The sequence below is a fragment of the Drosophila tropicalis genome, unplaced genomic scaffold (genome assembly GCF_018151085.1).
Source record: "Drosophila tropicalis isolate 14030-0801.00 unplaced genomic scaffold, ASM1815108v1 contig_1187, whole genome shotgun sequence".
NCBI classification, from domain to species: Eukaryota; Metazoa; Arthropoda; class Insecta; order Diptera; family Drosophilidae; genus Drosophila; species Drosophila tropicalis.
The window spans coordinates 1,099,548-1,113,579 of record NW_027172559.1 but is presented as its reverse complement, the minus strand read 5'-3'; the positions used below and the strand labels follow the sequence as shown (position 1 = coordinate 1,113,579).

Below are 14,032 nucleotides of genomic sequence, written 5' to 3'. Positions count from 1 at the left end.
TATGTATGTACGTGCTGATCGTGACATAAGCAAAACTTTTACTGTTAGAAATTGCATTTGGAGATGTGTCGCTTCAAACGGTTTAAAACAATTTGTTTCTTTTCTATTTTCTTTTTCGAAATTATAATTACATTTTTTTTATCGTCGTTTTACACTTGCACTGATGTTGCTGTTGTTGTTGTTGATTTTGTTTTCTCCCACTTTAGCTACACTTGGCATTTCACATTTTGTTAGCCGACATTCAAAACACACACGTTTTGATCATAAACAAAATGTTAAATATGTATGATAAATAATTATATATGATATATTGGAGATAAATTTATATTGCTTAACGATTTTCCACCGGTATATAAGGGCGTAAAAAATGATCTAACAATAGAAATAATTAATTTTCTGTTTTCTATTTTTTTTTTTTTTTTAGATGGCACAAACATACACAAAAACACGCGCGCGACAAAACGACTAACGTTACAAATCGAGACGACAAACTAACAATAATAATTGTATATATATATATCTTTGTAATTCCGAACCGAATCGTGCGCCACGTTACCTTTACTGTTGCGCACTCGAAGACGATTTGTAAGCAACTGACGCAGAGAAACAGCTCAATAAAATGAAGAGAAAGACCGGAGACAACAGACTCTGACTCTGACTCTGCTGGAGCTGGCGCACAAGTCGCTGCTGCGACGATTGAGAGTGAGAAAACAAAGGAGATCGGTATTATATTCTGGCACAACGAAGTTTGTATACACTTTCGTTTAGTGGTCTATTCTTTGATAATTTATGAAACTACTTAATGTTTTTAGACAATTGCAGACTCTGAGATTGTTTTATGTCTGTTTTGTCTGTTTCAATATGTAATAATGAAGTAACTTTGGTATTTAAAGCTTCATTTGCAGCACATTTGTCGGAATTATCCTATAACTTATAGAGATTGGCTGAATCCAAAGCGTTAAAGGACGAGAGATCGGTCACAACCAACATCTAAAAGGAATAAAGAGACAACTAGCGTCTCTACACGGTAGAAGTAAGAGGGAGATGAGCCTACGAAATGCATTGCTATTAAGTATGCTGATTCATAAGACGACCTTGTAGTGTAAAAGAGAAAGAGTTATATTTTCTATGTGTGGTTTAGCTAAACTCTTTGAGACTCCCAAATCTCTTATCTCTAAGTTTAATATAATTAAAAGCAAGTTGTAAGGCAACCGAGGCTGAATTTGTTGGGGAGTTACTGCTCTTTCTCATTCTTAATCACGCCTTGGAGAAGAGGATTTTAATAAGATAGGAAATAGTTTTGATTCTAATTAAAAAATTATATTTTAACTTTAACATTGCATCAACATTATTGAGAATAGAATTGCATAAATCCGGATCTTATTCCCTTGTACACATTTCCTTCTATAGACGAAAGTGCTTTCTGCCAATAGGCCTAAGTGTACAAGTTAAAAACGGATATACCCTTACAGCAAGAGTATCTTGAAGTCTGAGAGAATGGTTAGTGAGCAGAGGGAGAGAATAATATACTTAAGAGAGCCCGAAGATTGTTGTTGCTGCTCAAAATGGAGAGCCAACATTTTGGGGAGTTGTCTACAACAACAATAATAACAACAATGAAATGAAATGGAGAAGTACAAGTTAAAGAGAGATAGGGAGTGAGAGACAGAGAGAGAGAGGGTGAGCTAGGCAAATGCAACTGCAACTGCGCCTGCCTAGACAAATCAATGAACATATTTTTCCTTTTACACTTACCTACTTAAAATTACAGTTAGAATCGGTTAAAAATTTAGTTACGTACCTGCAAATAAAAAGAGAGAAGGAGAAAAAGATAGAGAGAGAGAGAGAGAGAAAGAGAGTTAATAAGCATGTCACTTTAGCAGATAAAGTCTTAAAGTTAAAAGTCATTTTCCAGCCATTAGCAGGAAGTGCGCCAAATTGAAATTACTTGTACGAGAGAGATAGATGGACATAGAGAGTTTTCTGTTTCTCTCTTTTATTTCAATTTTTACATTTTTGGGCTAAGGCGAAGGGCTAAATGTGTGGCTGCATCTTGGCCAACAAAGGCCCTAATTTATTAGGCCTTATATGAGCAACAGAGGAAACAGAGGGAAAACTCAAAAAGTAATGAACTTTTGCATGATCTTGTTTGCCTAAAAAGGTTAAAAATATAATTTAAAGTTTCAAGAAAAATTCATAATAATACATAGCAAATAACAAAATTCAAAATAACATAAATAATTAATTATTAAAAGAAATATTTAAAAATTTTATTATTAATTAAGATTTTATGATCGGCTAAAATAACCGATTTAATAATATTCATTCGAAATATTTCTTTTGATCTTTGTATAAAAGAAAAGACTAAAAATTGATAGCTAATTTTTAGTATTATTAAAATATTGAATAGCAACTAAAATCGAATTGATTATTATTTAAGTTTAAACACTTGTCAAATGTCTGTTTATGTTTCTTCTTCTACGTAAGATTAATAGCTACAACAAAGAAAGAAAGAAGTAAAATAAAAAAAAAAAAATTATACAAAAAAAGTTATGGCCAAAAATAATCATTGCGTAAAAGAGTTAACTAAGAGAAGGTAATATGTACACGATATGTATGTATGTGTATGAATACAGAGACAAAGTTCAGTGTGTTCAGTTCCTTCTTAAGTCTTAGCTTCTGCCGATTTCCCACGTTTAGAACGAATCACAACAGAACGGATCATTAATCATGGCAGGCGTAGGATGGTAAGCAGCCACAGCAGCCAAAATAAAGAGGGGTGGGGTAGGGGTAGGGGTAGGGGGCATCAGAGGCATGGACAAACCGCGAGACGGCCTAAAACTTTTAAACAAGCCACATTGGGCAGGTCGAAGCAGCCACCGAAGATGCATGAACAAAAAGAACAAACAGCAACGAAAAAAAAAAGAAGATGAAAAAAAAAAAACAAGGCACAAAAGCGCGTTCCCTGCTATGTCTTGTCTTGGATTGGTTTTTTTTCTTTTTCAAGAACTGGAACGACGGCGACGAAGACGACGAAAGTCTGGTCTTTGGGGCCTCTTTTCATGGTCAATCACCCGACAACGACCAACAACGCATTGAAGGTTTCTTTGAATGCAGTAGAGAATGGGCTATAACAAAAGCACCTAATTACAATCATTTTGTTTCGAGAGAACGAAATTAAAAACAAAAAAAAAATACCCACACACATTTATAGAAATTAATAAAATCATTGATGACGACAGATTAATCCTTAACCAAGCCCCCTCGTGGATTTACTCCTTAATGTAATCTTCTATTCTAGGCAAGTTCATTGCACGTGTCCAACTAGCTATACTAGACTAGTATATGGAAGTAAGTATATTTGTTTACTTTTTCCATTTTAGCCTTAAACAATTGGCTCAAGCCAAAAAGAAAACAACAAATAAAACAGGTTTTCCAGTTTGCCAGCTTCTTCGGTCGCTCTCTTCTCTTAAATATTGAACTGGCTTTTTTTTTTTTCTTTTTTTTTTTTTTTTTTTTGGAAGATTGGGAGAAACCAGTTTGGGTATGGCTATTGGCCAAAAGGAAGTCTCCTTTGGAAACCCAGACCTCACTAGGTTTGTATTCAAATAGAAATAATTTTGGTTAACTAATTTTTTTTTATTATCTTTTCAAATTTCGCCTACTCATAATAGAGGTGCGCCTTCTTTATACATATGTAAAAGGCCTTTTGTTGGCAAAGATCATTGAAATTCCATTAGAATTTTATTAGACTACACGACCTTCAGAGATGTGTCAATGAAAATTTTATAATTCCCATTGATTCTTCTCAGTAATTACAAATTAAATGAATTATTCACATCAGACACGCGGGCGAAAGTCAAATGGCTGAGGGTAAAGAAAAGGATTCCAGAAAAGTATCATAATTAATTTTCGAAGAAGAGACCTCCAAGTGGCCTTTGTGGAGAGCAGGCGAGGGCGTTGGAAAGACCCTCAAAGAAATTGACAGGCTAATTTATTGTAACGGCAACTGACATGTGCTCCCGCTGCACAATCCCTTTCTTACACACAAACTCGTCGGGGTGTTTTGGGGGGCCCACTTTCCGCTGATAAATGAAGATGAAGGCGACCTGATTTTGGCCAGATCGCTGCTTGGCTTTGTTGTCTCCTTCTACCCAAATGAAATGACTTGCCGAAATTGGCAGACTTAACGGCAATTTAAAGTGACGCCTCTAATTGATGGCGAGAAAGAGAGAGAATGGGATAAAAAAGTGGAGATTTGGAGGGAAGAATGCAAAATGAAAATGAAGATGTGTGTGCGCCCCTTAAAATATTTTGGAAAACTGTCAAACAATGCTGACAGCATGTGGGCACACACACGCACACACTGACACTTCCAGAGACAGATGGATGATTATGGAAAGGGGTTCCCATTTTCCTAATCTGATGACATAAATGAACAATCAAGACCATCAACTGGTGACATTTTTGGGATCCAATTTATACGACATAAATGTGAAAAGTTTTGACATAAATGCAGTTGTTCACATGTTTCTTCTTTCAATAGTAAAGGATAATGGAGAGAATATCCATGGGATTTCAGAAACAAATTAACAATTGTATGTCTATAGAAAAAGAAAAGGTGTTTACAATCTACAAGATGGCATACATTATCTTACTTCCCTTTTTTCTCTACGACGACATTGCACTCGCTTATATATTTAATTTGATGACTCAATACAATTAAAGATAATGCTTTACGTGATCAAACAATAGATCTCGTGACTCTGATAAAAATGGAATGCAAAAACATATATATATATATATAATATGGGTATATAACTTGTTGTTGGTAGCCATATATTACTATTACGTAGAGTCTAAAGTGCTTTTGTAGATTTGAATTTACTTCTCGTTTTTTGTGAAGCAAATGTTTGAGAAACACGAAAAAAAAAGAAGGAATACACATCTTCTTAGAATTCGCACCCGAACAATCAGGTGCCAAGTTGCATTAGGCAAACCTCATCTAAGTTTGCCTCGTATATTTGTTCCGGCCACACACAAAGCCAACTGCCAGCCAAGTTAGCAATCTTAAAGATGCCGTTTTTTTCCGTTTTTTTTTTTTTCGTTCATCTCTCGAACCCTTGGCTCATTAACAGCTTAGTCAGGCTGCTGACACTCCAGACACGCACGAAACTTACTTCAATGCACTCAAAGAAAAGAAATTGTGGTTAGAGAGCGACGCCTGGTAGGAAGGATACACCGTCAAGTGTATGTCAAATGAGGCTAGACAAAAGGACAGAAGTTTGTGATGCAGAAGGCAAAAAAAAAAAAAAAATAAAGTAGTCATATGTGTGAAAAGCAAAAGGTTCTCAAGCGTTGAGTTGACAAGTCATTTCAGTCCCCCATATGTATGGAAGACATGCCTACTCCAAGCCAAACCCAACGAAACGACACTGACATTTGTCTAAAGGAGTGGAAATGTTACATGCAGTCAAGGCTAAATTTAAAAATAAAACAAAATGTCTACATAGTCCTAGCATTGCTCTTGTATGTTAATTTAGTGGCAAAACAAATAAATATTTGTAAAATGTCCAACTATCAAAAGTGAAAACAGCTTGGCTTTTGGATTAACTTTTTGTAAACAGACTGATTAAGTCGCTTAAACATATCATATCGATTTTTACTATGGAAAATATCAATTTTTGGCCTCAAATGCTTTGCCTGCTTTATTCTCAAGTAAGTCAACTGTCAAAGGCATCGCAGTGGCCACCTTAAAATTAACGCCAATGAATAGAAAAAACTTTCAATGAAAACCAAAACCAATTCGAATTCGTTTGGTTATTTAGTCTTTCCCCTTATTATAATAAATTCCAGACATTAACAAACAATTTCAATTTCAAGTTATACCTAAAATATATATAGAACCACTAGCATGGAGATGAAGTAGTGTTTGTGTTTTTTCAAAGTTGTTTGTATATTTGGCTGACAGCGAAAATTTGTTTCCTCCATGTTGCAATCGGGCAAAGAAAAACACAAAGTCGACTAGCCCCCCATATGGTTGTCCTAGCTCAAACTGCCAATTTTCACTGACTGTCTAAAAACAAAAACAAACATAAAAAATAAAATCCTATAAATAGGTAATAGACAGACTTCAGACCAGAAAAACACAGAGTAGAAAAAGGTATGGAGCAACCGCTCGAGTTGGTGGAATTGGAAGACAATATAGGGTTCCATTTGGATGATATTCATTTTTGGCGACGACATGACGATGGGGACAGTACACCAATTGATATTTCAAGACGTACAAGGATTTTGTCATTGCTCTTTATTGCTATACCCGTGATATGTGTTATTTTTCTCTTACTTGGATTATTGTTAGCTTCACGCCAATGCGCAGCAGCTCGACATCCGAATGTATTGCGGGCTAGACCCTTACAGCAGCTCCACTTTTTGCCGGACCACAAGCCAGGATGATAGCGATATGACTTGGGGGTATTGCTGTCCTCACAAACTACAAGAAACCAAACAAAAGACAACAACATTAAACAGACGAAATGAATAAACATTTAGGAACAGCTGCAGCCATGATTTGGGTTAAGCATTGTATTGGCCGCGAGATGGCCTTATCGCATAAAACAGCTGCACTGCTAACTAAATAACCAACCAACTCTTTGCTTGCTTTTTTGGGGTCATCATTATCATCATCTCTATAATCATCATTGGGTGCAGTAGTGTCGTGCTCACCTTGTCGTATGGCTCTGATCCACTCGTTGCGCTCCTTGTCGCTGTTGGCTATCACGTAGAGTGTATATTGAGGCACCGCGCGTCCGCCCTGTTGTCCCTCGACTCCACCGCCGTTGGCCGACACTTCGGTCTGTCTCGTTGCTGTCTCACAGTAGCCCACTTGAAAGGGATAACCCTGACGATGATGATGATGAGTTTATATTTTAGTTAATAAAAAACAAAAAATCAAATTATCTCCTCAATCGTTTCATGCTACTCACATCCGGTGCAAAGGGATCACCACCTTCGCCGTTAACTGTTGCCTCCTCCACAAGGCGTACGCCCTTCAACTGTATTCTTCCGCGTTCACGTCGCCGCTAAAATGATATGATCGAATAAAGTTGATTAAAATTTAGATTATAGAAAAAGTTATAGGCAATATTAATAGACATTAATAATAATACATACATTTCTTTAATTTCTTTCTTGTTGAACTCTAAAAACCTAACGTTATTCTGGTAACCACTTTTGTTGTCTAAATATTTGTACAGATATTTCACATTCTTATATAACTTTTTAACCAAATCGGTGATGGTTAGACAGACTTTATGGTAGCGAAGGGTTCAGGCTATTGCGCTTATTTTTTGCGATCCATTTTTATCTATCTCAATCGTATGTAAAGTAAATAAAAACAAAAGAGACTAAGAAAAACTTTAACGGAGTTATGGTAAAAACTGAAAGGTAGTGAGTAAAAGTTCTTTGTATGTTTTTATGCATAATCATATTACTACAAATTATGATTAAATGATCGGTCCAGGTTAAAGCGGGAAAAGTGTATACACTTCATAAGGTCGAAGATGCTTCCTTTCAAAAAGTCTACTTTATTGAGAAATATCTTAGTATAACTACATATTAGAAAATCTTAAAGAAGGCTTAGTGAGAAATTTCTTTAAATATATCAAAATCCCATGAAGTACTAAAATGTTTAGAAGAAACACATATTACACGATATTTATTGAAAGAATTAACAATTTAAAAATGGCACGCAGCCAAAGTTAGCTTCTTTCTCGATGAATTTAGAATTTTATACAACTACACATTTAAAATTTTGGTAAATAAATAATCATATTTGTACATTTCTTCTTGTTGTACATTTTATGATCAATCGTTTATTTAGGGAATTGTTTTCCCCAACTGTGCATAAAGCAATGCCCCATAGACTGCATCTCATGATAAAAGGGAAACGGGGCATAGCATGTAAATTTCTACAAAATGAGCTTCATCATGGTGGAGGGAAAGGGAAATTATTATACTTATTTCCAGTCTTCATCTGACACATTAGCAACGCTAATTTAATGCATCGTTCTCCACTCCCCACTCCAAGCCATACGACTCGATTTGACTCTCAAGTGCGTTTCAATTTCAATTGGTTGCCAAGTTGAAAATTTTCATTTTCATTTCGTGCTGAATTTCCTTTTTCTCTTTCGCTTTTGTTTTTGTTTTGTGCTCGTTCATTGTTTCGACTTCATTACATCGTACATAATAGCCCTATAACCCCTCCATTTGACTTAACCCAAATAATTTTCAAAGTTTTATGCCCAAGTTTTTATGTACAAAACATTTTTGTTTGCTTTATCAAAAGACGAAAAGACGAAGAGGCAAAGCAAGAAAAAAAACCAAAAATTACTTGAAACTGAAAAACCTAAAAAGGAAGTTCAATCTTTTCGTTGTTGGGTCTCTTAAATTGTTGTTTTGTTTTTCTGTTTTGTGTATTAGCTGCAGTACTTCTCCGCACTGATTGCCCCCCATTTTTAGATGGTTTTTTTTGAGTTCTCTCTTGTATTTTCTTATTTTTCAAATTGCTGCTTGTTTATTTGAGGTCTTTGTGTCAACTTTGTCGTCGTCGAGGTTTTTATGTCGTCGCTCTTTGGTTTGGTTGCTTCACATTTTTTGTTTGAATACTTTTTACTTTTTTTCTTCTTTTTTTTTTGGGTTGCTAAGATAAGTCGCTGCTTATCTCACTGGCTACACTATGTGTGTGTGTGGGAGTGTGTGTTCCCTAGACTCTTCTCTTCTTGTGTGCAGTCTTCTAATATAAGTTGAGATCCAAGAACAAAATTATGTCTCAGCTTCCAACAATTCTGGCCTGCTGGCCCTGACAACCTTAACAAAAGAGTCCACCGTCAAGTCAATTAGGCCAATTAAGTTGACTTAATTGAGCTTGCAGCGCTTAAAAGTCTTCCCGATTGCCTAGTCCCGCATCCCTTTAAGTGTCGGCACACGTGCAAAAATTACCCTCGACACGAAAAAAAGGACGACAACATTGCTCAAGTGCCGCCAAGTGGAATGCCAGGACGACACAAACAATAACAACAAAAAAACTCCCCTACACAAGAAAACTGAGCTGGCGAAAATTTCATAAAGGCTCTTAAGTTAGTTTATGAATTTTAACAGCGAGGCAAATCAGTTAGTCAAAGGGTTTGTATCGCATATCGACTGAGACTGACTGAGACAAAAATTTATTACATATTTAAGCATGTTTCACTTCTTCTTTTTAGTATTTAATTTTATTAAAAGATTATTCGAAATTCACCATAAAATAGAAGGAATTCTACAGACCAGTTAGGTTACATAACTTATAAGATATACAATTGAACTCAACTAATATTTATATTAACTCTTTTCTTGACCGTTTAAAAAAATTCTCTTTTATTCTATTTATTTTTCCACAATTGCACAGGAAAATAAATCAACCAAAAAGAAGCTTGTATTTTTTATGAAATAAAAATTAGTCTTAAGAACTCAAATCAAGAAGGTAAGGAAACTAGGCTTAGAAAATGTGCCGATCTTGTGAGTCACGTGGAGAATCGATCGATAATAATCTTTTCTAAAACAAAACTTCCTCAGTTTACAGAAGGCCGAAGTTTGTAAAGAACTCTTCATCATCGTCGTTTTTATTAAAATCCAAATTGATGGCTCTCTATATATGTATACTATTCTTAACTGATTATTGTTCAAACAATTTAAAGATGTGCATTTTGTGCAACCTTTTAATTTAAATTAAATCCTTTAACAGTAGTTTCAACACGAACATTTGAGGAATATTACTTAAAATATAAAATGTTTGCCATTTAGATTTTATTGCCTTTGCTTTTATCGACCAAGCAGAGTGTTATGAAGTTTATGAAACAAATCGATTTATGCCATGGTTGAACTATACTATACATATGTAATATCAGGTCTCTCTGTTCGTGTCTATGATGATGACTCTCATTTAATGTAAGCTAATGATGCGTATAAGCAGTAAATGAATTGAAATGAAAAAAAAATTGGCCATGTCAAAGAATTTAAGTGGGTGAGAAACATGTAATTGGCATGGCCAACGGGGAGGAGGAGTGATTTTAGGGGTAGACTGTGGGTGGAACCTAGAGGAAGCCACATTGCGTTGCGACTACAACATGACATCCGGCGGCTGTCAGGGCAACCTAGTTGAATTTGATGATGCTTCCTGCACACGCCACATCCCAGTAGAACATGTCGTGCCACTTTCTCGTTGAATTGAAAAGAGAAATAGTCGAGTCAAGACGAGGGGGGAGGGCAGGCATAAAGCAAAAGTGCCAAACAACAAACTAAAAACAAAACAAAAAAGTTAAAAGAAAGACAAAAAACGGGGCAATGAGATGAAAACCCAACTGAAATGGAAATGAAAAAGTATGGCTAAATTGTTATGAGTTGCCACTTTTATAAAGTTTGATATATATATATGCACGAACATCACTATTTTCAAAACCTTTGACCGTTTATGCCCGCCTGGAGGCATTTGGGTCAATGAACTTCAAGTTGCACTTTGAGTTACATTTCAAAGACTTTCTGTACGTCTGTGTGTGAATGTGTGTGTGTGTTTGCTTTGTGTGTTTATCACAGCGCGAATGTTGAGCATATGTTTGCAAATTGGCATTGCGACATGTAGCATGTGGCGTCAATAAGAAACAAATGCAGTGCAATGAAGATTCAGATGCATGCCCCAGAGTTAGCAGCTGCTTTTGATTTGCAGTGAAAACAACATCAACAACAACAAAAAATAGCAACCAATTAATGGCAAAAGATCTTGAAAACTAAAAACTGGAATGGAAAATCTCCATCTTCTTGGTCGTGAAACCAAAAACAGAAAAAAAATTGAGATGGAAAAAAACCGCAACGAAATACAAAAAAAAAGTTTACGAAACTGGGTAAATAAAAATTAAAAGGCCTCGTGCGCATCTGCCGAGTGAAAGTCAATTAATGCAACATTAATCAAATTCCTTTTAAATGCAGTTCGACCAACACAAAAATGGGTCCAACTTTGGCTTGAGGGCATATCCATCGATAAAGTGAAATGAGGGTTACCCTCCTTCTCTTTGCTTTTTGGTGGCGTTGATAATGGAAATTGCCCCCAAAAAAGAAGACAAAACAAATGCTTCATGACTGAAGAACATTATAAAGATGTTGATTGACACGATGTCTATTTAGTGTTAAGTTACCACAGACTTCAAAAAGATGGAAAATTCATACACTTGAAAAAAATATTATTTGTTTTTTTGGTAAACATTCTTATGATAGATTTCACTAAAAGTCTCACAGTCTGGAATTACAAAAACCAAAATTGTCAAAGAATTCTCAAATGTTCTCATAACCCGAACTTTACGAGTCTGCAGTTTGTATAGTCATACATAAGTATATCAGTTTTCTTATTGGAACCTGATCTTTATTGCAATAAATCGTGAAATATCCGTCCTAGAATCCTTAGTTGACATTATATTAATACAGAAATAAAAAACATTTTTTTCATTCATTCGCTAAATCAATTTTCATGACTTTCATTGCGTAGTCAGTAAAATTTTATTGTCTTTTGCCAACTATTTCATTGCAAGTTTAATTAAATTCAATTGTTTGTGTAGTTTACTGAACAACAAATCTAGCCAAGGTCTTCCAAGATCAACTGCTTTGATGGAATGCATTAATGGGATATAAAATCAAGATTGAGGCATGCTTTGATGATATTTCATTAATATTAATATACTAACAATAAGTTGCCTCGCTGACTTCGCTATACCATGCACCAAAAGTGAAAAATATATAAGACACTCACTTAAGTCAGTGTTTAATCGTGACAAACGGACAGACTGAAGTGATTGTTGATCAAAAACATATGTCCAAAGGGACTTTCCTTCTGTCCAAATTGGTTAAAAGAGAAAACTATCCAACTATCAGAATCTAATAAATGAGTTGTCTTCTTAATAAATGTTAGCAGACATCAATGCCGAGACAGATCATTCCCCTTTTACAACTAAATGAAATTAAATAGCACTTTATTTATAAATCATTATAAAGTTGAATGAAATCTAAAAGCAATACCTTAAATGCTGCTTAAAGTCTATGACTAAGTAGCAACTCGCCGTTGACTAGAAAACTTATTATTTGTTTCGCTGCAAAGTTGTTTGCATGGGGGAAAACGATTATACATAAAATATGTCGTCATAAAGCTTACTAGTGTCCTGGGAGATCCCTTAAGTTTCCAACAAATTGGTTCGCTAAGTGCTTGCGACAGGTTTTTTTTTCTTTAACGACCTTTTCCTTTTCAAAAAAATAAAGAAAGAAACAAGAATAAAAGTAACATAATATGCCAAAAGGATGAACGGCTGGAAATATAAAACGATGCGTTTTGCCATTGTTAAACAGAGTTGTTGCAATAACAAAAAAAAAATAAGAACAATTTTCGTAGAGGGGATACCCCAGCAAAAACACCTTCCGCAAACCAGGATAGACAAAAAAAAAAGAGCTGTCAAAGCAAACCGGCGACAAAAACTCAGCTCAACAGGCTAACAACTTCTCATACAGGTAACCTGAAACAGGTAACACAAGCAAAGGTCCAAGGAGAAAGAGAACAGAAAATTACGTTGAACGCAAAAGGAGATTAAGTGAAAATTGCTATTGTATAAATAGAAGAGGGTCAGGTCACAGAGTGGAAAATTATTGGAAAAAATTCAAAACTGTCGAGGATGAACGAATGGAAAATTAATTCCATTATAAAGAGTAGCACAACCAACAAGAGAGTAAGAAAATTACCCCCAAAAATTGAGAGCTCTAAGGAAAATGTAAAAGGGAAAATATTTAAATGCCTTTACTTGCTTACTTCGATTATAAAAAAATATTTATTTCACAAACTAAAAATAGATTTACTGACTAAGATTTCCAGAATAATAGATATTTAGTTGTATATAGGTAATATTTTCTGATAAATAAAGCTGACTAATATACAGTCTGTCCTCTACTCCACATGGCTGATTCTACATCCCCGAAAACATGCGTTTTATCCTCATTATCATCATATCAAAAGAATTGCATCAACTGATGTGCAACAAAAATGTTAAATTAAAGACAGCAACGGGAACCTTTCAATGTTGATTAATGTGAAAAGAAATATATGTACATATACATATACTTCATCTGGCATGTTTAAATGCCATCGAAATTTGAACCGCGTAGCGAATGGAAATGGACAACGAACACAAGCCGATGGATGTATATGTATACCAATGTTTGGTGTCAGTGTTGGCGGTTCCTTCGATTGATCCAGAAACAGAAACAGTCACGGGACTCTGGCCTGACAATTGAAGCGAAGTACTCATTCTCCATTCAATTCAAGCAAATGATTGATAATGCAAACCCCCTGGAGATTGCGCTTATTCCCTAAAAAAAAAAGATTCTTCTGACTGCATGTGGAGCATGCTTGAAAAATCGTCTCATATAAATTATAACTGTAATCAAAAAGAAAACTAAACTTTAAATTGAAAATAATGGCTTTTCAATTTTCTTTTCTCTAATTGTTGCATTACAATTTTAGGTCACGCAATGAGTGTGTAGGCGAGCCCCGTAAAGAGGTGAAACAGTGGGGTAATAAATTTTTTACAAAATATGCAAACAAAGGCTAGTTGACTGACTGGGTAAAAAGTTGAAGATTACACTCCAAGAGATAAGTCAGAGAGAGAGAGAGAGAGAGAGAAAGTGACATAAAAATGTGTATAAAGGTATTCCGAAACTAAAATTGTTACGTATACAATATAAGATTTAAGTTTATAGATAATTTCATGTCGTCAAAAAGCAAGTTATGCATTATTTTTCGTGGTCTATGTTGCAGTTCAACCGATAATCTCCAATTGAGCTGTAACAAGTGAGATTTTGTTCCGTTATCTAATCCTTATAGTTAAAAGGAGTTATTTTATTGATTTTATTTTTATCCTATATGATGAAAGAATAATGAATCAGGAATGAAGATGAAATGGAAACT

At 35.0% G+C, this 14,032-nt stretch overlaps 1 protein-coding gene across 3 annotated transcripts in view; it reads right to left on the bottom strand.

The window, feature by feature from the left end:
- Btk (tyrosine-protein kinase Btk29A) overlaps nt 1–14,032 on the bottom strand; it is a 61,105-nt gene that overhangs the window by 31,469 nt on the left and 15,604 nt on the right. For 2 of the 3 annotated variants that reach the window (XM_068287766.1, XM_068287784.1), the window contains exon 1: nt 132–579. Coding sequence is in view for 1 of the 3 variants with exons in the window: in XM_068287757.1 (XP_068143858.1) it covers nt 6,347–6,493; nt 6,727–6,901; nt 6,987–7,082 (418 nt within the window). In the remaining 2 variants the exon portion in view is untranslated. Of the gene's footprint in view, nt 1–131; nt 580–6,346; nt 6,494–6,726; nt 6,902–6,986; nt 7,083–14,032 lie in introns of those variants that run through there. The other variant, XM_068287757.1, reaches the window with a different exon arrangement.